The 27,489-nt window shown below is 36.7% G+C and overlaps 3 protein-coding genes across 5 annotated transcripts; 2 read left to right on the top strand and 1 right to left on the bottom strand.

Annotated features, from left to right (window-relative positions):
- Positions 1 to 1,521: 1,521 nt before the first annotated feature.
- On the top strand, positions 1,522 to 4,012 carry LOC109187929 (F-box/LRR-repeat MAX2 homolog A). The gene has a single exon (XM_019338342.1). It carries the CDS (start codon positions 1,613 to 1,615, stop codon positions 3,812 to 3,814), a length of 2,202 nt encoding a protein of 733 aa, XP_019193887.1. The 5' UTR covers positions 1,522 to 1,612; the 3' UTR covers positions 3,815 to 4,012.
- LOC109187928 (serine/threonine-protein kinase EDR1-like) lies at positions 3,977 to 13,073 on the bottom strand. 2 transcript variants are annotated; one of them, XM_019338339.1, is made up of 17 exons: positions 12,837 to 13,073; positions 10,769 to 11,162; positions 10,403 to 10,606; positions 9,626 to 9,817; positions 9,221 to 9,480; positions 8,928 to 9,047; positions 8,748 to 8,837; positions 8,102 to 8,197; positions 7,353 to 7,439; positions 6,660 to 6,780; positions 6,260 to 6,560; positions 5,377 to 5,500; positions 5,264 to 5,283; positions 4,998 to 5,154; positions 4,519 to 4,807; positions 4,316 to 4,388; positions 3,977 to 4,234 (listed from the first exon to the last, which is right to left on the bottom strand). In XM_019338339.1, exons 2-17 carry the CDS (start codon positions 11,015 to 11,017, stop codon positions 4,152 to 4,154), a joined length of 2,466 nt encoding a protein of 821 aa, XP_019193884.1. In that variant the 5' UTR covers positions 11,018 to 11,162; positions 12,837 to 13,073; the 3' UTR covers positions 3,977 to 4,151. The 2 variants fall into 2 exon arrangements, with proteins under 2 accessions (XP_019193884.1, XP_019193886.1); XM_019338341.1 differs by lacking the exon at positions 12,837 to 13,073 and adding an exon at positions 12,402 to 12,743.
- Positions 13,074 to 22,123: 9,050 nt separating this feature from the next.
- On the top strand, positions 22,124 to 25,772 carry LOC109187930. Of its 2 annotated transcripts, XM_019338344.1 has the most exons (5): positions 22,124 to 22,406; positions 23,180 to 24,231; positions 24,353 to 24,700; positions 24,737 to 25,276; positions 25,406 to 25,772. In XM_019338344.1, exons 2-5 carry the CDS (start codon positions 23,200 to 23,202, stop codon positions 25,442 to 25,444), a joined length of 1,959 nt encoding a protein of 652 aa, XP_019193889.1. In that variant the 5' UTR covers positions 22,124 to 22,406; positions 23,180 to 23,199; the 3' UTR covers positions 25,445 to 25,772. The 2 variants fall into 2 exon arrangements, with proteins under 2 accessions (XP_019193889.1, XP_019193888.1); XM_019338343.1 differs by having other exon boundaries at positions 22,125 to 22,406; positions 24,353 to 25,276.
- Positions 25,773 to 27,489: the final 1,717 nt, after the last annotated feature.

Below are 27,489 nucleotides of genomic sequence, written 5' to 3'. Positions count from 1 at the left end.
AATTTATTATCAATCTTGAGGATTGAGTCAATGAGTCTTAGAAGTATGTATTGCTAATAATTGTTTATTTTGTTATGTATCAAATTCTTTGATTAAAAAAAAAAGAAAAAAAAAAAGCAAAGATTTGATCAAGCCTCGAAACATGTTGATTAAAACAAAATATTAGGGAGAATTTAAGAATGAAAAATATATTTTTCTAATTTAATACTTCACTTGCTCGGTGACTTCTTTCGAGACAATAATAAAATGATTTTTAATTTTAATTGTACTCGTTATCATTGAAGATCATTTCAATAAAATACTACTTTGTATTATGTTTTATATTGACACTAATATCAATTGATATGATATAAATTTTTAAAAAAGCAAATTTTACTTTTAGTCCTCATATATTGTTGCATTGTCACATTTAATCGTATTTTTAATTTTAATTTATTATATCATTGACTTTTATTTGTTTGCCACAGTTATTTCACCATTTAAAATTTTGTCATTTCACCATTTATTAAAAATGACTAACATGTAATTTTGTTATTCAACTCTTTTGGCCAAACATATAATTTTTCTTTCTCTCTTTGTAAACTCTTTTAATTGAATCATTTGAATGATGAAATTAAATGTTTGCTAAATTTATGAAGTAGTGAGTGTGTGCGTGATAGAAAATAAACCCCAAGCGTATATCTGTATATATGATTGGGGTGTACAATATGCTCTCTGATGAGCATTTCCCAACTGGACCCGACTAGTGAGGGCCCGACCCGACCAGAGTTGAGGACCGGGCATAGGCCCTTATCAAATAATAATGCAACCTAAGCTCGGTCCTGATCTCAATGCTCGAACTGGATCTACTCACCCGAACGTTGTTGTATTGAAGGGTAAGACCTCTCCGCCTATCAGGCTATCCCCTTGCCCGACCTCCTCATAAGTGGCTTTGTCAGGAATCTGTTGCGCCCACGTGACCCTATTGAAAGGGCCACAGATCGCACCAATACATGTGGGGCACGTGACGCGCATGTCAGATGCTCAACATGTGCCCCTCTCAATCCCTATAAATAACACATTTATTGCTTGAGGAAAGGACTATGAATACTTGCACCTAACTACTATTTACTCTGAACCCTCCGACCTTACTATTCAAGTTTCCCGAGTGCATCACCTAAACCAACCACAGGATTAATCCGTACAATTATATGATCCATATCCCATTACTATTACTTACTCGTATACCCTGGTGTATTTACCACATCAATATATATATACATAAAATCAATGTCATGCAAAAAAACAACAAGTTACGTAGTTGCCCGATTGGCACCAATAGGAAATAGAGTTTGTATGCTCCTGCTCTCACGTGCTGTTTGATGGTGTCTGTAGCCAGCCCCTACAGTAATAATAGTGCAATAACTCCAAATTTACCCCCAACTCCAGGCCCCACCCATTAAATATTTAAATCTACAAAAATGAAAATTTCTAGAACACAATTGAAATTCTTGCCCCAAACACGATACGTCGATTTATATATATACACATCTGGAGTTGTGTAGAGAGAGAAACAATATCAGTCATCCTTATCAATCCGCTTAGCTCTAGCTAGCTCGCTCGCTCATTAGTCATGGCGACTTCTCCAGCTTCTACTGTTCGGCTTCACGCCCCCACAAACATACATGACTTGCCGGACGTGATCCTCTCGAACGTTATCGCCGCCATCTCCCACGACCGCACCCGCAACTCCGCCGCGCTCGTCTGCCGGAAATGGCTGGTTCTCGAACGCGCCACCAGGACCTGCCTCACGCTCCGCGGCAACGTGAGGGACCTCATCATGCTTCCGACCTGCTTCAGATCCGTGACGCACCTCGATCTGTCGTTGCTCTCTCCTTGGGGCCACCCTCTCCTCTCCCACGCGAACTCCGACGCCGCCATCGCCACTGACCCGGCCCTAATCGCGCACCTCCTCCGCCATGCCTTTCCGTCCGTCACTTCGCTCAAGCTCTACGCTCGCAACCCCTCCACCCTCCAGCTCCTGGCTGCGCAGTGGCCGCAGCTGATGAAAATCACGCTGGTCCGGTGGCACCAACGGCCGCAGTTAGCCGCCGGCGAGGAACTCGGATCCTTCTTTAGCGAATGTTCGAACATCGTGTCATTAGACTTGTCTGCGTTTTACTGCTGGACCGATGATATTCCTCCTGCGCTTGAATCTCACCCCCAAGTTTCCTCAAAACTCACCGCCCTAAATCTCCTAAATCCTTCATTCTCCGAAGGCTTCAAGTCCGAAGAAATCACCGCAATTGCAAAATCCTGCCCCAATTTGAGAGAATTCCGCGCTGCTTGTATGTTCGATCCTAGGTACATTGGTTATGTCGGGGATGAAGCCCTGGTTACAATAGCCACCAAATGCCCCAATCTCTCCGTGCTTCATTTAGCCGATACTTCTGCTCTATCCAGTACGAGAGGTGATCCGGGGGACGAGGGTTTCACAGCGGAGGAAGCAAGGATTACGGTTGCCACTTTGATTGAGGTATTTTCTGGTCTTCCATTACTAGAAGAACTTGGTTTGGATGTTTGTAATAGTGTTAGAGATAGTGGTCCTGCATTTGAAATTCTCAATTCAAGATGTCCTAGATTAAAATTCCTAAAGTTAGGGCAATTCCATGGCGTTTCCACGCCTAGAGATTGGAAGTTAGATGGAGTTGCTCTTTGTCAAGGGCTGAGATCTTTATCAATTAGGAATCCGGGAGACTTGAATGATATGGGATTGATAGCTATTGGGAGAGGGTGTTCCAGGCTGGGGAAGTTTGAGATTCAAGGTTGTAGGAAGATTACAATGAAGGGAATGAGAACTCTAGCTAGTTTGCTTAGGAAGACTTTGGTTGATGTCAAGATCTCTTGCTGCAAAAACCTTGGTGCAGTCTCGTCGTTGAAAGCCTTGGAGCCAATAAAAGATACGATCCAAAGGCTTCACATTGATTGCGTGTGGGATAGCGTGGAGGATATGGGGAGTTCTAATGGAGTTGAGTTCAATTTTGATCTCAACACGGTAAATGGAGCTGGAGTATCGAACCAATCTGATACTAGTATGGATGATGGTGATGATGATTCAGTAATGTGCTGCAACAAGAAGAAAAGGCCAAAGTATTCTTATGATTTGAATACTCTGTACGATGAAGCCAATGGTGAAGGCAACGACTATGGCACTAGTTTTGGTGGTGGTCAGACCTGGAACAAGCTGCGTTATCTCTCGCTTTGGATTGGTGTGGGTGAGCTTCTCACTCCGCTTACTGGTGCTGGTCTCGAGAATTGTCCAAACTTGGAGGAGATACGGATTAAGGTGGAAGGCGATTGCAGGGTATTGTCTAAACTTCCAGATAGAGCATTCGGGTTGAGAACTCTTTTGCGCTATCCTAAGCTTTCGAAGATGCATTTCGATTGTGGAGACATTATAGGCTATGCACACACTGCGCCGTCAGGGCAGATGGATTTGAGCCTCTGGGAAAGGTTTTATCTGCTTGGAATTGGGAATTTGAGTCTAACCGAACTTGATTACTGGCCACCACAGGACAGGGATGTCAACCAAAGGAGTTTATCCCTACCAGCACCCGGTTTGCTACAACAATGCTTAACGCTTAGGAAGCTTTTCATTCATGGAACAGCGCATGAACACTTCATGAAGTTCTTTCTCACTATCCCAAACCTAAGAGATATGCAACTGAGAGAAGATTATTACCCAGCACCTGAGAATGATATGAGCACTGAGATGAGAGCTGATTCTTTAAGTCGCTTTGAAGCAGAACTAAACAGGCGCCAGATTTCAGATTGATGCAGGGGGTGAGAATCTGTAGTTCACACCAGTTTGGGGAACAAAATCCATTTAAAATTTTTGAAATGTTCTTGCTTACTGCGAATGTACAAATGAGAGCTGTCGTTGCATGACAAAGTAAATACTTTTTGATTCCACATTTTTGTAATTTTGCTTAGCTAATTGAACAAACAAGGATGCTTTCTGATTGCCCCAAAACGGTTTTGATGTTTTAATGGTCAAGCTGAAGGCAAACACTACACTTATAGAGCTGAAAATCACTCAAAAAGTTACAACTTGAGCCGACACATTGTAATACCTCTACCATGTGTATCTATACAAAAGAACAGATTTTGCATCAGCAGAGTGAGTATTCACAATCTACCAGGCGTGTCAAAATTTCCTCACAACTGGGCCGTTCCTGAGGCTCTGCCCAACAATCTGCAATCACATATTAAGAGATTGTTAAACCACTCTGAAGGGCGCTGAATTCTATGTTGGGAGGAACTTGGTGGGGCTTACCTGCAATTAGTCTGCCCAGGGGTCCATCTGGTATCTCCAACCTCGATCCCTCGTTAGCAACAGCATACACCACCTGAGATATGAAACACAAAATGCTCTGCTATTTACTGCCTCGAATTACTTGTATAGGAAGGAATGCAGCATGTATTTACAAATTGGAAGCTTTAATGTAAGTGGCAACCAACAACAGATGGTAGGCTTACCCTTTCAGGATGTACACCTTCCCATGGTCTACTTAGAGTACACAGCTCCCACATTACAACCCCGAGGCTAAAGATGTCACATTTCTCTGAGAAAGGTTCACTACGAATAAGTTCTGGAGCCATCCACTCTGGAGTTCCTGCAGATGTAGAGTCTTCCATTGGTGCATCTGTCACTATTCTTGAGAGCCCAAAATCACAAATTTTCACTGTCCAATGTTTATTCACAAGACAGTTTGCACTTTTTAGATCTCGGTGAACTATCTTCATCCGATGTATGCACATCAGCCCCCTTGGTTGCACAGAGAAAACAATAGTCAGTTATTAATCATCAATATATTCTCTTTAGTAAAGAATGTAGCCCAGTTTTATACTACAAAGCATTCATAAAGATGTGTGAGTTGCCACAATTGTGACTTTCATAATTGCTTTTGAGAAGGGGACTTCTATAATGGTCCTCAACATTATGAAGAAAAGCCAACCTGCATATGTCACGCAGCATCCTAAGTCTTTTCCGCCAGCTGAGCCTCTTCTTCTGACCGCTTAAATGGATCAAATAATATAGCGATCCCATCTCCATGTATTCAGTAACCATTGACAGATGTGGAGGCTTTGTGCATGCACCAAGAAATAATATCACTGCATGGCAAAGGGCATCAACAAAGCATTAAGATTTGAGTAGTGCTTGCAACAATGTTTGAATATCATTAGTCACAAGAAAAAAAGAGTACCAGAAGGAGAAGCATACCATTTGGGTGCCGTAGACGGCTAGAGAGCACAGAAGAGCCATTAGAAAAATCACAAGTTAGTTTAGTGTGTATCTGAAACAAATAAATCTTAGTTTAAAGAAAAATATGATACCTAAGGATGGAAATTTCATTGCAAAAATCCTCCATGTTTTCAGCAGTAAGATCTTGCTCCAAAAACACCTTGATTGCAACTTCAGTCCCATTCCAAATACCACGAAAAACTTCCCCAAAGAATCCTAGAGATGGAGAATTACAAAATTGAAGAACAAAACAGTGAGCAATGGATGTGACAAACAAGAACACTGGCCAGGAAAATGGAGCAATAGCACTGTGTTCTAAAACTGAAAGTACTAGTTTACTACATTATTTTCTTGTTTCTCCTTATCCTCAAGAATGGAGATAAATTCAAAGTTCTAGTGGAGCGTAAAAAAAGGCCCATATTCATTCCTTGTTATTCCTGAAGGGATGGAAACAATTGGTAATGGCTTCCATTCACATCCACCAATGAATGTGTATTTTCAATGCTCTAATATGCAGAATTTACAAGTATTCAAGACAAAAATAAATATATAAATACATAAAATTGATAAGGTAGCTTGTATTTTCAAGTTTAGGTTTCTCAGCAGTCAGCACAACAGTTTTAGCAGAGACTGTTATTTTATGCAGAACTTAATATTTGAGAACACGGAAGGCCATTTCAATTCACATTTTCTTCTCTACTTTTGTGCTGCACTTGGACCACATGTCAAGCATCTAGACCTATAAGATTTGCTGTCATGGTCTCATAGAAAGCACTTACTATATACGTTCTCAGAAAAACCTGTGTTGGGAAGAAAAGTACTTGTGTTGATTACTGAATACCTCTTCAGTAAGGAAAAGAGTATACCGAATTCTATTAATAATCTCTCATATCATGAATTATTATTATTATTACTTTGGTGAAGAGAAAGTGGGGTTTTAAAGTCAGGAACAGTAAGAAGAAGAGCAATGCTTACCAATCCCAACACGAATGCCAACAGTCAATTCTGAGAAGTCTATATTCCATTCTTCAAAAGGTAGCAGAGGCTTATTCTGGAACATTGGTGATTCAAGAACCCTGTTCCAAGTTGAGACCATCTCTTCACTTGCCCTGTGATCTAAAGCCAGACTTGATTGAGGAGTCTGACTCCTGAATTCATGAGGAGAGGAGGGTAATGACATTGCCTTCTGGGAACTCATGTGCTCCCTTGAATAAGCAAACAAGTTTGCCCGTTTACCAGACATGTCATCATGGTCATCAGAGTGGAAATCAGATGCCTACAAGGTACAATAGATTGTGAGCGACATGAAAATCTATTGTAGTAGGATGGTCATGTGTACAGTGCAAGATGAGAGAAGAACAAAAAAAAGGCCTACATCTTTCTGAAGATTGGAAGCATTATCTGTGTCATTTGAAGCGCAAGGAAATGGCCTATTTTCTCCTTGTTCACTCAAGAGACGACTCTGCTTCAGTGTTTCGTTCATTGCTCGAACAGCCCTAATGTGATTTATGGCATAGATATGAAGTAAATTGAGAATAAATGTGAATGTTAAAAGTTCACTGCGCTATGTTTTGAACAAAATCCATAGTATGAGAAAATTCAAGTCATAATTACAGAAACAGTTTCTACCAAATACATAACATGAAAGAGATACTAATGAAATTCTTTAGTGCTCCAGGCAACATAAAAGTTCTCATATAAACTTAAATTTATTTGGATCATCATCTCCCTCTCTTGTTTGTGATTTGTTATTTTTCCAGCAATCCTTGATTCTTTTATCATAGTCATGCACTCATGCTGCAAGTATCTACTTCTGTTGCCTTTATTCCCTTAATTTACTCTCTATCACATTTTCCCAATAAGCTAAAAGCTTTTGTAGTGACAGGAAACTTATGTCCAACTTTAAACCTTGACACATTTATTTGTAGTGTTCAGAAAGACTACAAAGAATTATGAAGTGACATGTGGAATACGATGGCATTGTAAAACTCATTAATGTTATTAATTATATCTAAGACAAGAATGACAATATAAATGATAGTTACAATATGTGAATAGCAATGACAACCTTACGATATCATCACCAATTTCAGGAGTTATACTAATGCTTCTTCTTCTCAATCTACGTATCTCTGACATGGGTGCACCTTCTGATCTGTAAATCAGAAACAAAAATGAAACTCAGCAAGCAAAAGTTATAATAACAGTTCTTGAAAAAGTTAATTAAAATAGTTTGGCAAATGGATGACAAAAAGAAGACGGTCCACTTTGAATTGTTCATTATTGGAACATGAGACAAAGCATGTATCTAAAATTTCAAGAAAATGTATGAACAAAGTGGTCTTTGACTGATGAGACAGGACTTCACTATAACCTTCCTGGAACCAATGTGCACTCAGAAATTTTATCTTCTTTGCTAGAGCCTGGAAAGGCCATTGAGATACAGTGGAGATGTTCTCATTGACAGAAAAGCATCAAGTCAATACTTTTCTGTTTTCTCCCACAGGTCACCACAAAAGTCCAACGCCAATATTTTTGGGGTCAGTTGACCACAGTTTTTGCTTCAATCTATGATAACCAATGTTACAACCAAACCTAGTATCACTGAATGTAACTAAAGTCATACGTAGTGCAGAGTGATGATAGTATTAGCATTGTATCAATGAATGTAACTCAAGTCCTCTGTAGTAAGGTGGTGCTACCCCTATAACAAAATTAGGGAGAAGAGAAGGAAGGGAAACTTGCTGACTTACAAATACGCACCTTGAAGGATCTACAATAAGGAAAAGTGAACTAACAAACTAAAAGCAGAGATACCTTGATGTAGCAACATCATCTGTATAACCTCTGAAGGTTTTATGATCACCACTAAGCATGGATCGGCCACGTGCTCGAAAGGAAGGATGTTCAGGACTATAAAAAAAGAAATTAAAATTAAAATTAAAAAATGTTACAGCTACAAACTACAAGAAATATATACATTTTGCATGAATTTTAGGCACTGAACAAATCTAACTTAAATTCACAAGTCGTGATGAACTGATAAAGGCATTGTCCTTTTGTAAACCAGAATTCAGATCAACTTGTTTTATCCTATCTGGGACTTAACAATGTCTTGAAGGGACAGAATACTCCACTCCTTTTAGCCACCCTTGGCACACAATGAATGAATCTCTTCTCTTAAATAAAAAAGGAATATTAAGATACAATTGTCAACATTCGTTGTGGTGCCCCAACATATGAATGTTTATCACTAACCCCCAATTAACATAAACTTATATTTTGATCTTGCCAAGTTTTCTGTCAGTTATGTTAAGTGAAGTTATAATCCGTAATCATACAAGTTTCATAGCCATAATCACAAAACAAAAGCAGGCAATACAACGGCTCCAAGTTGAAGAAGTCATTAGAAGACAGAGTAACAAACATCTTTTTAGTAAGACTTCTTGGAATAAAAACAAACCTAGAACTTGCAGTTCTTGGTTCAGTGATAACCTTGCTCCGACCCCTCCTCCAAAATGTTGTAGCAATATTCGGTTCACTATGCGATGAACTGGTAAAAAGAAATAGGTCTAATAAGAATTCACTCTGCCAAGTCTTATGGGGAAAAAATATTATAAACCTTCAAATTTCAACATGGTACCTCAAATTTCTGTCAATAGAAGTGGAAGACCGAAACATCATGTTCCTCAATGAAGGCCCAGCTGCATTTGAAGATGCTTCTAGTCTTCGCTGGTACTGGACAGCATCATCTTTCTCAATACTGTAAAAGGAAGACAACACAAATTGATATTGCATAAAAACAAGGCATAAAGCTACCTACCATTTGGAGAGGAAAAACATGGACTCCTAAAGAAATATAAAATGGCACCTCATAAACAAAATGAAAGAGAATGACAAATATTAGAAATAATAAGGGATGTTCTTTTCATCAACCTCTCAAGATCTCCTCTCTCTGAAACCCCATAGAGAGGGCTGTTAGGCTCCAGTGGTGAATCACAGGAATCATTTTCTGCAGAGTCACTCTCACCAGCAGCAGATATGTGGGTCATAAATATAGCCTTGGCAGATTGGGGGATCAATTGGCCAGGAAACCGCATTAGATCAACAAGTAGTTCCATCGAATTCAACACAACTAGTACTGACATATGCTTATATGAGTCTGTGCACTCAGAAGCTCCTCCTGTAGGCAAACCCTGTTTTTGGAAAGTGAAAAATAAAAGAGAAATGTAACAATAAGAGATGAAAAAGAAGAAATCTTAAAAGGAAGATAGCAGGCCAAGTGCAATTCTCTCATCTCAGATTTATAAATGGGTAGGACGAAAGACAGAGAAAACTTACCACAACTAGCCTACTTTCAAGGCCTACAGTATCTGCAAGAACCTTGAATAATATTGCTCGAGGACGGCATGAGCCATGCTTTATTTGTCCTAGCATCTGGATACCTCGGTTGTCGGAAACATGAGAGGTTTCCTCAAGTGCAACTTTTGCGGGGCTGAGTTCAGAATTGGGTCGTTTATAAACATCAGAAACCTAAATAGAAAGTCAGAGGTAAATGATAGATTTTGAATGTCCATAGTAGAAGCTTAAATATCAATCAAATAGTAGGAAAGTAATAATTAACACATTGATCAATTTGGTAGTCCTGCATCAAGGTCCATTTAAGTGCTGATCTAATCTATAGCCTGTTTCCATAGGCCTCACCAAGGCTCTTAAATCAATCTATGATGAACCTTTCAAAATAGAAGTATTGGAGATTGAGATCATACATATTACTTTGAAGGAGATGAGATGTCAATACCCAAAAAATGTGTAAATTCACCAAGATGAAAAACTAGTGTATCATATGAAAGAACTGTGTTGTTTAGTACGTCTGTAGGAGGAAGAGAAAAGGTCTTCTTCACTGTTCAATGTTTACTAACCCTTGCACTTCTATTTTTCCTCGTTTACTCAATAATAACATGTGAAAACTAGTGTATACCCCTTCACTTCTTACCTGTTCTCACTGCCCAAACACCATATAAAATTTTGCCAAGTGAACATCTGAAATGGCATTAGAAAATGGATTTTTTTTTCCCTAAGAAAGGTAGTGAGTTAATCAATATAATAAGTACTTACCAATCCAGCAATCTTCTTTATCATTGCTGCAGGATTGGAGTTTAAGCCTTTCACTAGTGCAACAATCAGTTGCTTTAGCATAGAAAGCTTCTTATCTTTCTCAGCATCAACAAGTACAATATCTGCTCTCAAACCCTCAAGCTCCAATGCATGAAGTTGATCAAATGTAGGAATATCTTCAAAAAGCTCTTTGAGCCTTCTCTCCTGCAGGCATTTTAAAATAATTACCAATCCATAAACCACAAGTCAGAAATGTATATGGTTAAGCATTTTCGTGGAAAACAAATTAAAAAATTAAAAAGCAATAAGGACATAATTAAAAATAAATAAAATAAATAAAGACAAAATAAAAAGTTTTGAGCTCACAGGAACAACTGAGTAGAAACCATTTGGAATTGGCTCAGAAAGTGTTCCAGTTCTCCAGAGGATCTGGGACGCTGTCTGAGACAATGGACTATTATCTACTTCATTCTCAGTTAATTCTTTATTCCTCAGTGTTTCTTCTTTGGGATCCAAGGAAACAGATCCAAACTTTTCAACAAAATTGGAAGGCCAACATTCGGAAGTATGATGTCTCTGTTCTGCACGCCCTGTTTCATCTCGTGTCTCTTCCATTTCCAGAGGTAATTGAGTTGCAATAACATTTCATTTCAACTTTCACCCCATAAAAGAGCTAGTAAATTGCAAAGTTAATCCAAGAAAAAACATGATTTGGAAACTTTTATTTCCACCAACCCCCACAAACTGAAGGCCATATGACCTGCAAAGTCAAGAAATTCATAGAAACTCCGATTAATATCTAATTCTTGATGTCAACCTTTAAAAATAATAAAAATAAAGAACAGAAGGTCAATTTAACAAATGGTTGTGAAAAACACACTTAAAGGTCATAGAGGATACAAACAGGTGGGGGATAAGGAATTATTCAGAATTCAGAAACTACACATGGAGTTGCTTCTCAGGCTAAAAACAAATAGTAGAAAATGTCCAACAATTTAACTTAAAATGTACACTCTAAGAGCCCAAGGATGTAATCTGTAGTAGTGGTCATAAAGTCCAGGCACTGCAGAACTATGTAACGTCCTTAGCCACTGCAACACATAATATAAAGAAAGTTCTCCAGAGAAAATAGATTAAAAAATATTCCATGGCTCAATTTTAAGAATTTTAAGAGCTGAACTGTTACTTGTTGCTAATTTTGGAAAGTAGATTAAGTTGACCTCATTTCAAGTGTTAAACCATCAATTATTAAATAAATGGGGTTTAGGACTTAGCTTGGTGGTAACTGGTAACAAAGTCTAAGTTAGAGGCTTGGGTTCAAAACCCACTGCAAACATCTGATGTATCCCTCAAAAAAAAAAAAAAAAAAGAGTATAATTAAATCTGCTGAAGTTTTCCCTAGGAAAAGTAAAATACCTTATAAAAAGCTTACTGGAGAATAGTGATTTATTTATTCAAAATGAACCCATATACATTAGACTATAAACAGGAGTGAAATGCCAAAATCAATTATTTAAAAAAAAAAAAATCAACATTAATAGACTTTTGAATACAAATATTTACAGCCCATTGTCCTTATTAAGATGATGAAAAATATATCAACATTGTGATCAAAGAAAGAAGCAAACACACAGAGATGGGGAGGAGAGCAGTCCAGTCTGCGCAACAGTTTTTAGATTGAATTTCCATTATCCTCTGATGTTGAGTTACCTAGTTCTTATTCCTTGACTAGTCAAGAGAAGGCCAAGTGATTCCCAAGATGTTAACCATTTTTAGTGTCTTCCTTGCAGAATAAGCTTCTGCTTCGACTAAAAGATAAACAAACTATGAGAACCCATCTCAAGGTGCACACAACCGTTCTCATTTATGTTTGTGAGAAGAGCTTATCACAGACACATTAATATTTGCGAGTAAATAAAATACACCATTCACCCAATGTGGTATAACTAACTACTCATTTCCTAAGCAAAAGGGAAAAAAATCGAAGTTAACTACATACAAATAAATCCAACAATTCCTCAAGTCCTGCGCCCTACAGCTTCCCAATCCAAAATTTCCAAATGTTAAACCGTCAGGATCAACATTCCGGATCTTCGAATTCCCCTAACAGCTCAAAAACCAACAATTCAATCGCTACATCACGGTTCCGATGCGTACTGGAATGTGAATGTACAACCACTTCAACTGCTGAATTCAGTAGAATTCGGCATCAATCGAGCTCCATCCATTCCGAAATCCAAACACTCACTACATACTACCACGGACAACACAATCCAATTCCATTTACATTTGAGCTTTCCAACTCCAAAATCAATAACCGGCAAACTTAAAATTCACGGAACTGAATATACGCAGAAGCATGACTATAAACGTACAAATATATTCACACATATGATATGTATGTAACTAGATAAGCGTGATCGAAAGACAATACCAGCTGCAGATCTTTGGAAATGAATCTGAAAGCAGTTCACTGGTAGCATTTGAATCTCACGGTTCCGGGAGATTGAACTTCATGTCTCAATCCACAACTGCAGCTGACTGGCCACTGAAAAGGATTCGAAATAGACTCTCTAGTCTCTAGAGATTGCAGAAAGAGAAAGAGATGTAAACGAGGCAAGAAGAGAAAATACAGGCGGGGATTCGATTCGAGTATACTTATTTTCGGGTCTCCTTGCTGCTATTAATTAAGGTATACTTATATTTCTCTTCTTTTCTTTTTCTTTTTTTTTTTTAATAATAAAGTATTTTTAGATAAATATATAAAATTACTTATCATATATTCATATATACTTTGTATACTGGCATGAAGTGACTCTCCAAAAGGGGTTATGAATTCAAACCTTATAAGGGGCATACTCAAAAGAAAATAAATTTTACAGACTTTAGTACTTATCATGTAAGAAATGGTCCGATTTTAATAAAAATTTTAATTAAAATAATATTTTACAAATAATTTGACCTATTATACGATTTTTTATGTGAGTATTGTAACACAAGATATTTATGAAAATTTCATACAAATTGTGTGATAAATATAAAATATATCTCATATTTGCCAAGCGTAATGTAAGTTTTTATCACGAGAAAAATAGTTAAAATTAATATGTAATATTATTTAGTTGTGTATATGATAAAATAACAATAGTAATAATACAAATAATTTCTTTGGTCTATTTTTCTCACAAAGTGCACTAATTAAATGTTTGAACATAAAGAAGTACATTTGTTTAAGTGCAGAGTACATCTTGCTGGAGCAATATAATTTAGTTGGTCGACGATAGTTAGAGTTAGAAAAAACGTATAGAGATCAAAGAATAATGAATACAATGGTGAAATAGTTTCGTCAATTAAAAAATATTATTATTTATATAAATTAAGAATTCTTCAAGCTTGATTTTGTAATAAATATTATTACATAAAAAATATTATTATTGCTCGAGACTCTAGTGGTCAAATGACATTGACTTTCAAAGATTTATCTTATGTGGGAGAGTGTTAATTGAATGAAACTTAATTAAAATTCGACTAAATTCAAGTGCGGATGCACAGTGAGGACAACTATGTATAGGACTCTTATGTATATGCATAGTAAACATCTATAAATACTAAATATACGTAAATTTAAATAAATAATGAGCTAGCTAAGATGGTGAGGTATATGACTTTCGTCTTAAATGCTAAGAGTTTAAATCCCCCATAGCATGTATTTTTAAAATTTTGTTTTTTTGGCATTTTAAATATTAAAGATTTATAATATATTTTTCATTTGAATCATTTTATCTAATTAATTATGTTTCATATTTTGTTTTGAATATTTTTTATCTCGCTTTTATGTGTTGTGATTTTTCATCTCTAATCATTAATATTTATGATTCGATCTCTAACTGTTTCATTTTTTTTTTCAAAACATCTCATTAATTATTACCTTTCACCCAAATGGGAGAGAATTTCTGGATCTATTCATGACTAAATTAATCTCAAACATGCAATATACGAACTTAATAACATCACTTTATGTCAACAAAATTTATTTATTTTGGTGAAATGTCAACAAAATTTATAAAATACATGTAACATTACTCCGTATATACCGCGTATTAAAGTGGGAATTGACGAGACTTGTGAAGAATTGGGGGTAGGGGTAGGGGTGGGGGGGTGTGAGTCACGTGCGGAAGGGTCTGGGGGAGTTTGCCTGCCTGCTACCTCCGACAGCCAGCTGGCAAAGGAGGGTGGCTCACCAACATCCACACCTTCCTCCGCGTGAACTCTTTTTAAAGTCGTTGCCTAAAGTTTAAATTTGAACCCACTTTCTTTCTTTGCTGTCTCTCTTCTTTTCTTTTCTTTTCTTTTCTTTTATTTTTTCTTCTAATTTTTATTTTTATTTTAATTACAAAGTGTAAATAGACTGGGCCAATTATCTGAATGGACCCAAGATTTATGGGCCGACTTCAGGCTGGCATGTAGTAAGCGCAATCGTTATGCTATGGAACCGTGTCTACCTTACAAGGTGCACACGGTTATATATTCATAATTATAAAATAATATATTCATACTTTTTGAACTTCATATTCATAATTAGTGAACTCTATATTCACAATTACAAAACTCTATGTTCATAATTATAAAGCTATATATTTATAATTTTTGAACATTATATTCACAATTATTGAATCTCTATATTCATAATTACAGGACTATATGTTTATAATTATATTCATAACTCTATGTTCATAATTACAGAACTATATGTTTATAATTTTTAAACTATATATTCATAATTATAGATAATTTTAAAACCGTGTCTATCTTACAAGGTCACAGGGCTCCAACATAATTTGCCGTAGTAAGCGTACAAGTTATATTACTTATATCTGTCTATCTTGGGCCTTCTGGTTGGAGATTGGCATTTTAGGTAAATTATATTATAAATAATAATCTACATACACCATAGGATGAATTACTAATAAATGTTTATTTATAGTATGTTAAAGGTTTATTTTTAATGTTTTATAAATTTATTTTTAGATAATATATTCAAAATGAACAAATAGTGCGCACACACAAAAAATAAAAATGAATGTATTTTTTTTTAGAAACGGTAAAAATGAATATTTAATATACACGAAAATTACTATATATGTAAGTAATTCACAAGCAAAATTCTATTTGCACCACCCTATTTGTCATTTACACTATCTATTTAATAGGTGTAGTAGTTTTATAGGTGCTACATATACAAAAGTGCTATTTGCACCACCTCATTAAATGTAGTCAAACATTAATATTTATTATTTATTTAATAATAATCAAACTACTAATTAAATAAAAAAAAAAAAACAGGAGATGAGAAGGCAGCCCAGTGGGTCGCCTTCTCACCGGAGAAGGCGTTCTCGACTTTTTTTTTTTTTGTTTTTTATTTTTCTTTTTTAATGTTTTAATTAACTAATGTTTTAATGAAATTTGATCAAGGTGGTGCAAATAACAATTTGATAATTTATTTGGCTCTTTACACTATTTATATAATTATTGAAATTTTTTACCTTTTTACAATTTAAAAATACTTTATACCTACTTTTAACTAAAGGGTGGTGCAAATAGCTCCCTAACCAATGGTTGACATCAATGATTGTGAGTTTAAAGTCTTGAGCACATTACCGGACTATGTGGTCTAATGGTACCCGAGTTGAACTTTCATTTGGAAGATTATGAGTTCGAGCCTCAGTCACTAGGTTGAGAAAGTATGGCTAGCGTGGCACTGTGGCAAAGCCGCGCCCAAAGAGATCAAGATCATAAAACCCAAGTTCTTTAATCAATTAGACTCTCATAGCAATTGTTATACCATCCACCAACTCACCAAGCCACCAAGGTGCAGCTAGCATTCTATACTATTATATGTACATACATTTAATAAGTAATGTATATATTACAATTAACTTATTATATACCTGCAATTAATATTTTTTTTTTGAATGCTACTAGCTCTATTAAAATGTAGTATCTATTCATATATTTTCTCAACCTACTGAAACACAAAGAGCTAATAACGCCTCCACTGAGGCTCGAACTCACAACCTTCCAAATGGAAGTTCAACCCGGGTACCATTGCAATTAATATATTATTATATATTTACAATTAATAAATTATGTACATATCACAATTAACATATTAATTATGTACCTGCAATTAATATATTATATACATTCAATTAATAAATCATATACCTTTAGTGTATTTGCATATACATAATCTGTTAACTAAATGTTCATAATTTGAATATCTTTTCTTTTTTACCATGGTCAGCGTTTGCATTGTGAACCATAATTTGCCCTCTCGTAGTCAATAGTATTATCAAAGTGGCAAATTATACCATTGACCACCTTGCATTGTGAACCCTGTTCTAAAAATAACCTTTAAATTTTGTATCTTCAGTTAACACATTTTGCACTTGCAGTTAATCGTGTATGTACTTGTAAACAAAGTGAATGAACATCGCATGGTAATTCCATACACATAAACTATTAACAATAGGTACGAAATATGTTAACTAAAGATACATGACATGTTATGTGTCATTAGCATATTATGTACTGCGCTGCACGCTTAACTACAGAGTTCTTCACTTCTTTGGCCATTTAGTTGTCATATTCTACTTAAAATCAATTGGTGATAAAGTATACATTAACTGTGTAACCACATCCCTTCATGGTAAGCTACAACGCCACTTCTCGAATCGAGCACTGCCGCAACCTTTGAACACCAATTAAGCCCAGTACGCAACATGCATGACTCAGTCCTTAGCACCCGCTCCCACTATTCTCTATCCTGAGACTGAAATTGGCCCGACCTATGCCCACATCCTATCCGGGACTGGACTCGGCTTTCGCGGAGCAATCGATTCGAACCTGTGACCTTGGCTCTGATACCAATTGATGGATCTTAGCATTGCATTATGCTTACTTCCCAGAGGGTCACACATCTTGTGACTGTTGTAAGTCAAGGCATGCTTAATGATACGAGTATATCCACAGTAGAAGAAGGTGAAAATCAAGAATTGGGAGAAAGAAAAGAAGCAACCCATGCTACTAGGCCAAGGAGAAAACGAAGGAAACCGGCATGGATGGCTGATTACATTTGTTAGACTAAGTTTATTCGTAATAGGATACATTAGTTTAGTCCTAATACATTATTATATCATATTAATTAGGAATCATAGTCCTAAACATAATAGGAGTAACTTAGTATATAATCACCCTGCATGCTAGGCGGAAAGACATGCGAATTATTATTATCTTTTTCTTCTCTGCTATCATCTTCCTTCTGTGAAATCTCTCTCTCTCTCTCTCTCTCTCCCTGATTTTCCCCTCGCCTAATTCCAACTCTGGAGTCTGCATCCACTCAAAGCGGTGCCGGCTTGATACGGGTTCGTATCAATTGGTGCTTTCATTGCATCGAACTCATCTTTCTTGTTCTTTTACACACTCAAAACTGTAATCTTACTCCATTATGTCAGACAACCAATCTACATCAACAACTCGTCCTTGGGAGCAGGCAATTGCTGAATTGCAAGAAAATTTTGATAGACAAACTGTTACAAATCACCAACTCATTCAACAACTCATTACCTCCGTGTCACGGTTGGAAACGATGGTAACAACAAATAAAAATGCAGCAGTGCAACCTCAAAAACATGGAATTTTAGGGCCTCCGCCTGATAATCATCTACAATCATCTTTGCAACCGGAGAATGGCCAACGGACCCAACGATTTCATATGAAACTTGAGTTACCTCGCTTTGATGGCTCAGACCCTCATGGTTGGATATTTAGAACTCAAGAATATTTTGATTTTTATGATACACCCGACACACAGCGATTGCGAATATCTGGATTCACAATGGAAGGGAATGCTTCTGGGTGGTATCAATGGATGAAAAGGAATGGAATGTTAACTACATGGAAGGAATTTTTATAGAATATCACAAAGCGGTTCGGCGAGTCTCGTTTTGAGGATTCCCAAGGAAAATTATCAAAATTGACACAGCAAACCACAGTAGATCCAATCTTAGAAGAAGAAACCATAGTGCATGGGCAAGATGACATAATCGCAGGAGATATTTCCAGTCTAAACTCATTGGCAAGCCCGGGTAACCCTAGATCGCTTAAACTTTTGGGAGAAGTTAATGGCCGAAAGTTACAGATTTTAATAGATAGTGGCATCACCCATAACTTTGTGCAACCCAAAATTGCTGAGCAATTACAGTTACATACTTTGAAGGTCACACTAAGTGGCACAACACTGAAGAGAAGCACATCATACCATCCACAGACTGACGGGCAGACAGAAGTAATGAATCGAGGCTTAGAGCAATACGTAAGGGCTTTTACTCACATCAAACCAACCAATTGGACGTCATACTTGGGGTGGGCAGAATTTTGCGCCAATACAAGCTACCACAGCAGCATTAAAATGACTCCATTTCAAACACTATATACAAGACCACCACCCACCTTAGCACCGTATACAAAAGACACAACAACAGTGCAAGCACTAGATGAATTATTGTTGGATCGTGACAGATTGATGAGGCCACTGAAACACAATCTTCGGGAAGCTCAGCATCGCAGGGCCCAAAAAGCCAATGCCAAAAGAAGCGAAGTGGAATTTTCAGTAGGAGATAAGGTCTGGCTTCGTCTACAACCATATAGACAGATATCAGTAGCACGTAGAAGCTCTAACAAACTAGCACGACGCTATTATGGTCCATTCAATATCTTGGAAAAAATAGGGAAAGTTGCATACCGCCTCGAGCTACCACCACAAGCAAGAATTCATTCAGTATTCCATGTCTCACAACTCAAGAAACACATAGGAACTGAAGAAAATATAGAGGTCCAATTACCGGAAGAAATTGTGGGCCAATCACCAATTTCAACTCCACTAGCACTATGTGGGGAACGGAATGTTCTAAAAAATGGAAAAATACAACGCCAAGTCTTGGTGCAATGGTCAGATAGTAATCCAGAAAACGCCACTTGGAAAGTTGCCAATGAAATGGAACGATGGTACCCGAATCTCCACCTTGAGGACAAGGTGGTCGTCGAAGGGAAGGGGAGTGATACGAGTATATCCACAGTAGAAGAAGGTGAAAATCAAGAATTGGGAGAAAGAAAAGAAGCAACCCATGCTACTAGGCCAAGGAGAAAATGAAGGAAACCGGCATGGATGGCTGATTACATTTGTTAGACTAAGTTTATTCGTAATAGGATACATTAGTTTAGTCCTAATACATTATTATATCATATTAATTAGGAATCATAGTCCTAAACATAATAGGAGTAACTTAGTATATAATCACCCTGCATGCTAGGCGGAAAGACATGCGAATTATTATTATCTTTTTCTTCTCTGCTATCATCTTCCTTCTGTGAAATCTCTCTCTCTCTCTCTCCCTGATTTTCCCCTCGCCTAATTCCAACTCTGGAGTCTGCATCCACTCAAAGCGGTGTCGGCTTGATACGGGTTCGTATCACTTAACCATAAAGTTCTTTGACTATCTGGTTGTCATCTCCTACTTAAAACAATTGGTGATAAATAGGTGGACATTAACCATTTAACCATATCCCTTCACAGTAACCCACAACGCCATATCTCGAATCGAGCAGAGGCTAAACTCGGCTAACCCGGCCGACGCTCAACATGATGTGCATTCAATTTATTTACAGATACAAAAATAGTTAATTATACAAAATGTGTTAATTGTAGATACATAATATTTGGACCAAAGTTAACAATGCAATATAAACCTAGTCTATGTATAACAATTGTATCAAAGGGGGTTGGTAGAAGAATGCATACTTTGGAAGAAGAAAACATGCATACTAAAGCTTGCCATTTTAGTGGCCTATAAAATACTATGGTTTTTTTTTTTATAAATAATTTTAAATTTAATAAAATACTCATCCAAAACCAACCGTCGGAGTGTGTGTTCAATTAGACAATTGACTTGATAATTATAAAATTTTAAATTTAATTTTCAATGAAAGCTGCTTATTATATTTTTTTATTTGAACCGATCTGTTATTGCCAATTTAGATTAATTTACTTTTTTATGAATTTCACTTAGAACATTTTTATAAATAGCAATGGTGGTTTTTCTGATAAATCAAAGTAAAATAGTCACAAGTCGTCCCACGTCGCAAAGGGGAGAGGGAAAAAGACAACTTTTAAGGAAAAAGGTCATCCTAATCCCCTCAATAATTACAGATAATGATGCAGTGATAGTGAGGTGTGGAAACCATAGTTTAATAGCCTTTTATGTACCAATTATTCAGGGTATGACTCGAAGAGGACCTACTTACGTTGGTAAGAAAAATTCTCTTTCCCAAGATTTGAACCAGCAATTCATCCATGTGTATGACTACGACTTTTGTGGCCCCTCCCCTTTTAATTTAATGTAATCACATGATCCAAAACACTTTTTCCAAAATATCACATAACTGGTCTAAGTAAAGTATTAGATTCCTTCTTTTTTTTTTTTTAATTGTGTTAAAAAATACATCATTTTTAGTTGATCTGATTTGGTTAGAAAGTTTGCATCAAGCCACCATCTACATGCAAAACTCAACCAATAAATAATTATTTTGGTAGAATATTTTGGGTGAGGATGGAGATTTGAATGAACCAATTGACTTAATGTTTTAAATTATTAAGTAATTTTTTTAAGGGTACGATTGATAATTTTGTGATGTAGAGAGGTGGTAAGATTGATTTTTTTTTTTTAAATAATAATTTATGTATAAACAAATTTTACTTAGTATTAAGCATCCATGGTTGAAAAATTGCTAGACGCTTGGGGACGCCTAGGCATCCGTGTAATATATTTTTTTAAAAATTATTTAATTTTTTTAGTCTTTTAAGACTTAATAATTACGGAGTATAAATTATTTAATATTTTAATAGTTAATACTAAAATATTAAATATTAATATAAAAAATCTAGAGTTTGAACAATTTAGGATTATTTTGCTCGAAATGATATCGTTTTGAGTGAAATAATCCATTAGAAAAATAGAAAAATAGTTAATCGACCGACAAGGCGACCTAGTCGACCGCCTAGACCACCAATTATGATGATATGCTAGGCGGTCAACTAGTGTCTATGCGGGATTTTTGCAACACTGTAAGCATTGAGTGTGGCTTTAGACAATTTTGTAGTACGAAATGTTCTAGTTTTTTTTTTTTTTTTTTTTTAGATTTTATTTTATTTTACATACAACATCTAATATTATCACTACTGCGGAATTAATCCAAATTTGACTTTTATCACTTACAAATTGCTATAAACTATTGGGTTATAAAAGATTAAAAAAAGTTGATCAAAATTTTACTAATTAGTAACATGCAATTATTAGTCAACTATTTTAAAAAGTCAGTATTTTGTAAAACATTTAATAAAATTTTATAAAAATCAAGCCATATCTTCATATGACTATGGAATGTGTTTATTTCTTGTGATATAATATACCACTTGTGTTTTCTTTTATATGTTTTTATTATTTAATATGACGTTGGTACTATAAAGTTATGTTACATCAATCAAGAAAAAAAAATAAAAAGGGAATAATGACCCATTTAAATTATAGATGAATGATGGAGAAGCCGGTAGAGGTAGTAATTATAAAAGAGGAAATAAAGTAAATTAAACATAAACAATTGCTAAAAGAATGGAGTTTTCCATAATCCATATACACAAGCTGCCTAAATGAAGCTCTTGTTAACTCTATATATCAAGAAAATCCAAATGAATAAGCGCGTTTACTGATACATATATTTATTCTTTTGCAATATTCTCCTCTCTCCCCTTGCTCATTCCCTGTCTTTAAAGGCTTTATTTTTCTTGTTCTTCAAGTGTTTTACAGCTAATGTGTTATGTGTGCATATGTGAAGTGAGGGATATATGCAAATCCTTCATCAGTGGCTCAAAGTTGTCCATACATCAAAGGTAATTTCTATCTTCTTCCTCCATGATTTTCTTGGATTCAGTTTTCTTTTGGAGGATTTATTTGAGCTGCTTGGTGCTTTTCAAGTTGAATGATTTCTACCTTCCAGTGAGCCCTTTGCCCTTTTAGATATATATATTGTTTTGTTTTTCCATTTTAGAGGATGGGATCGGAGGGGGTGTTGAAGGGGGGTTTTGGGTTACTGTGAATTCTCAGATTGAGTTGAGCAAAAATGGGTTGAAAAGGGTGTTTATGAAGTTGGTGTTGAGGATTTTCTTGGTTCAAATTTTGCTTGCAAAGCTTAAAGCTCAACTTCTCCAGTTCAGAGAGAGAGAGAGAGAGAGATGTCCTTTTCTGAAACTAACTGCTAATGTCAAGAAATGGAATTTGGCAATGAAGATTGCTAGAAAGGGGTTTCCATCTTTTTGACTTTTCTGTGAACTTTGAGTCCATATTGGTTGACTGGATGAAGAATTGGATCTTCCCCATTTGAATCCATTAGCAAACAATTCCAGTCTATGAGTAATTATGTGTTTAAATAGTACTATGTATCTTTTGTGCTGTTGAGAATAAACTATTTGAGTTTTTACATGCTTTATTCAACTCATGATTCTTTGTCCCATAGAAAGGTGAAAGCTTTGCTATAAAATTTTCATGGATTCTGAACCATTTTTGAAAGAACATTGTAGCAGTTTAACAGCTTCATTCCCATGTTTGCAACTTGCAAGGTGATCTGTAATTTGAGCTGTCATAATTCGATCGATGATGTGTACAGGAATAACGTTAAACGCTCTAATGGAAGACAAGCAACTGAACCTAAATCAACCCCTTCTGTCAGTAAGGCGAATCTCATCAACGACGACCACAGGTAGTAAAGATGATAAAAGGACAACTGATATCTCGAGCTATACTGTTCCTCGGCCTCCTCTTTACAAATCGGAACTGAAGTCTGGCCCCGTGAGTAATCCCGGAGTTGTGCCATTCCTTTGGGAACGGAGCCCTGGAAGACCGAAGGATGAAGCGAGTCCACAAACTGATAATAGGTTTCCTATTGTTCCAAGACTTCCCCCTGGTAGAACTTTGAAAGCTGACCCGAAGAACGTTACTAAAGCTCCTCAAAGTCCAACTATTGCGAAGAGTGAAATGGAAAACGTTCCTCGTGAGTCACAGCATTTCCAGCCTTCGAGCAGGAAGGTAAACAAGCCGGGGAGTTTTGGCAGCTCGAGTGATACTGTGGAGGATGAAGAGAAATTTGAGTCAGCGGATGAAGATGAAACGTATGTAGATGCCCTCGATACGCTCTCAAGAACTGAATCGTTTTTCCTGAATTGTAGTGTTAGTGGCTTGAGTGGATTGGATGAACCAGAGAGGAGCCCATTGGGAGCCTTTCCAACAGATCCACAAACTCGGGGTTTCATGATTGATCGATTTCTGCCAGCAGCCAAGGCCATGGCTTCAGACATGACTTCTGAAGTACCTCAATATGCCCCCAGGAAGCAACCAGTTGTTCACGAGCAACCACAACAGCCAAAGAAGGGAATAAAAGCAGATAGGAGACCTCAACTTCGTTATGGACCTAGTTTTGCCAAGCACTATTACCAATCTCATGATTATGCAAAAGAAGGAAGTGATGATGATAACGACGAGAATGAACATGTATATTTACCTCCTAAAGCCTGTGGTTTACTGCCTCGTTTTTGTCTGAAAAGTCCATTTTTCCTTATGAATCCAGTACCCGGAATGAGGACTCAAGTACCCATGTCTCCCATCAGTAAAACCCAGACTCGATCCTCATCTGCTGGTTCCTGTAGTGGAACTGAGAATGAGGTATCAACTTTCTTTTCTTTGATCCACCCCTACCTTTCCCCCCTTCAAGAACTTATTTTAAGATAATCTTTTTAAGTTTTTATCCATTCATGCTGATTATGATTGTGTTCTAATTTTACAGCGATCAATATCAGATGGAAGTGAGCAACAGTCCGTGTTTGGACTCCTAACAGCTGAGCCTTACGAAAGTACAAATGACTTGGAGGATGAATTCAAAATGAAAACCACCCGTACGGTTAATGATCACAAACTTGACGGATCATCCACGTATAAGGAATTATCAGGAAATGGCATCTCAGCCTACCATGATGAACCGCCTCAAAGGTATGACATGAAAGCTAGCCTTTCAACTCGGGGAAAATCAGATAATACTGGTCAGAGTAATGCAACACAAGAAGATTCAGGCAATCCTGTTGTAGAGAAAACTCTTTATGTAGATACTATGCACAAGGTAGAATCTTTGATTCAGGTACCATGTTCTCCAGAGACAAAGGGACCACCTCAGTTGATTAAAGAGGACTGTGAGATTCTCACAGAGAAAATAGGACAGAAACCGTTAGATTTTCCTTTCTCAGAAGATGGCAACCTAAACTCTGTGGAAAAAGGAACTAAAATAAAGCCTGTGGTTCAAGAAACTCTTCATCTCATTCCACTCTTTTCAGCTGATAAATTGAATTCTGAAGTTAGAAGGAAACCGAGGAAGGCTTATGGAAAAGCCGATCTCTTTTACAAAGGCTCAAATGTAAAGCTTGACAGTGAAGTTGATGAAAGTTCCATAAAGAAAGAATCAAGAACTGAAAGATTGGAAAATACACAGAGAGTGCTCTCGAAGTTTCCTGTACCCCCACCTTTGCCCATGTCTCCCTCAGAATCCTGGCTTTGCCGCACTTTGCCTTCACTGCCCACAAAGAATTCTTCATTACGACCCTATCTTGGAAATGGAAATCCTAGAAACCAGGCATTTAAGGTGCCATCTGATGATCCCAAATGGGAGACAATGGTTAAAACAACAAAGGGGCACCACAATCATTTGCGATACTCTCAGGTATACTCTTTTGCTTCTTCAATGCAGTTTCTTTCCCCGAAAATAAACCCTGTTTCGGCTAGGAGCCAAGAGAGCTCATTCTACCATTCCATTCTATTCTTAATGCTAATTAATTTCTCATTCTAACAGGAGACAATGGCATTGACCCCTATTCCAGAAACTCAGTAGCACATCTTCATCAGATATCCTCTGGATCTTCCCTGTACCTTATCTGATCGCTTGAAAAGATTCCAAGGTGTTCAAATTCAGAAAAAAATACAGTTTTTGCGATATATAATAAACACTATACTCTTCATACCATTACAGTGGGGTGATAATTGTATCTTCTTGCACCCGTTTCTTGACCTGTAATTATATAGACAATAAATTTTTTCCCCTTCAAGTGCCATCATGTCTGTTAATTTACTATCTATTTTCAAATGATTGATGGATTTGTAAAGAGAACAATGTCTTGTATACATTACAATAAAAGGGTATTTCTGGTCTCCATGTAAAACATGCTCTCTTCTTGTGCATGGCATGCAACTGCATAATAATAAAATAGATACCTTTACTGTCCACAGATTCCTTGGCAAAAAGTGGAAAGGCATCAAGACATGTTTGAAGAAATCTGGTGAAAGAATTAGATTTTGGATTCATTGTTAGTGTTTAGCAGGCAGTGTATTATTTCCTGTTATTCATGACATTTACTTCTCCTATTTATTAGCATACATTCTTCTTCTCCCAAATTGTTGAATCCCCAACCCTAAGAACCTCCCACACCCCGACTCGACAGAGCATTTGGGAGAATGTAAATTACGGTGACTCAATGGCTCAGCAGACAGGGCCAAATGCCTGTGCGCACAAGGGATCTGCCCACTTGAGTATAATCCCTACGCTGCCGATGCGCACAAGGGATCTGTCCACTTTGGGCATAATCCTCACACTGCCGGTGCTGAGCATTTACTTCTCCTATTTATTAGCATACATTCTTCTTCTCCCAAAATGTTGAACCCCCACACCCCGACTCGACAGAGTACTTGGGAGAATGTAAATTACGGTGACTCACTGGCTCAGCAGACAGGGCCAAATGCCGGTGCGCACAAGGGATCTGCCCACTTGAGTATAATCCCTACGCTGCCGGTGCGCACAAGGGATTTGTCCACTTTGGACATAATCCTCACACTGCCGGTGCTGGGCATTTACTTCTCCTATTTAATAGCATACATTCTATCAACTGTTTTTTCTTGGGTTGGTCACAGCAAGTTGTCAGGTTCAGAAATTAAATAAGCTTCATTGTTGTTGTGTACTGTAGGGCATATGTCCCTCCAGTTTTGTGGTATCAACATCCTTATTTGAAGTTAAAGTACCAACTACCAAATTGCAATTCTGAATCTCAGTGACATATAAATGCATGTAGATTGTAGGTGAGGGAGTAATTACTGAACACCTTACAGCTAGCGGCTAGAAGTTGATAGAATGACAGGTTTAGCTGAGCGTCTTGTTCAATGTTGTCAACGTATTCTTGTGATTCAACAATAGACTACACTTAAAAGCCTTCCAACCGCTACATCACCCTCTCTTTCATCCCTATCATAAATTTATTTGCGTGTCAAAACACCTCACTTCTCACTTGAAATCTAACCGCTTTAATCTTATCATTCTCATTAAACTCTCATTTGACGCTCCAACTGCTCTAGTTATATCATTCTATTCTCATTGAACTCTTATACAATTGAAATAGCTCTAATTACATTATTCTCACCAAACCCCTGCCTTTCTAGATTAAACTTCAGCAACTAGAATAGCTTTAATTACATCATTTTCATCAAACCCTACCTTTTCAGATATTTCTTTTTTACTATTGAAATAGCCCTAGTTACATCATTCTCACCAAACCCTTACCTTTCTAGATAAAATTTCTGCTATTGAAATAATTGTATTTACATTATTATCATCAAATCCTTACTTTTCTAAATAAATTTATAAACTACAAACACAATTTATCTACATTACCTTTTTAAAGCTACTAAAGAGATGAACTGTCCCGATCGCTTTATCAAATGCATGTTGATGTTTGATAAATTAGTTATTAGTTGATTACATGCAAAATGACTTTATTAAAAAACTAATATCAAAGCAGCTTTTTGAATTTTAGCATTTTAGAACAATAAATTGTTATAAAAAACTAATTAATCAAACACTTATATTGACTATTTAACAAAGTCAAACAA

This window comes from Ipomoea nil, unplaced genomic scaffold (genome assembly GCF_001879475.1).
Source record: "Ipomoea nil cultivar Tokyo-kokei standard unplaced genomic scaffold, Asagao_1.1 scaffold1421, whole genome shotgun sequence".
NCBI lineage: Eukaryota > Viridiplantae > Streptophyta > Magnoliopsida > Solanales > Convolvulaceae > Ipomoea > Ipomoea nil.
Note: the sequence above shows the minus strand (reverse complement) of the source record. Positions and strands in the feature narration are given on the sequence as shown.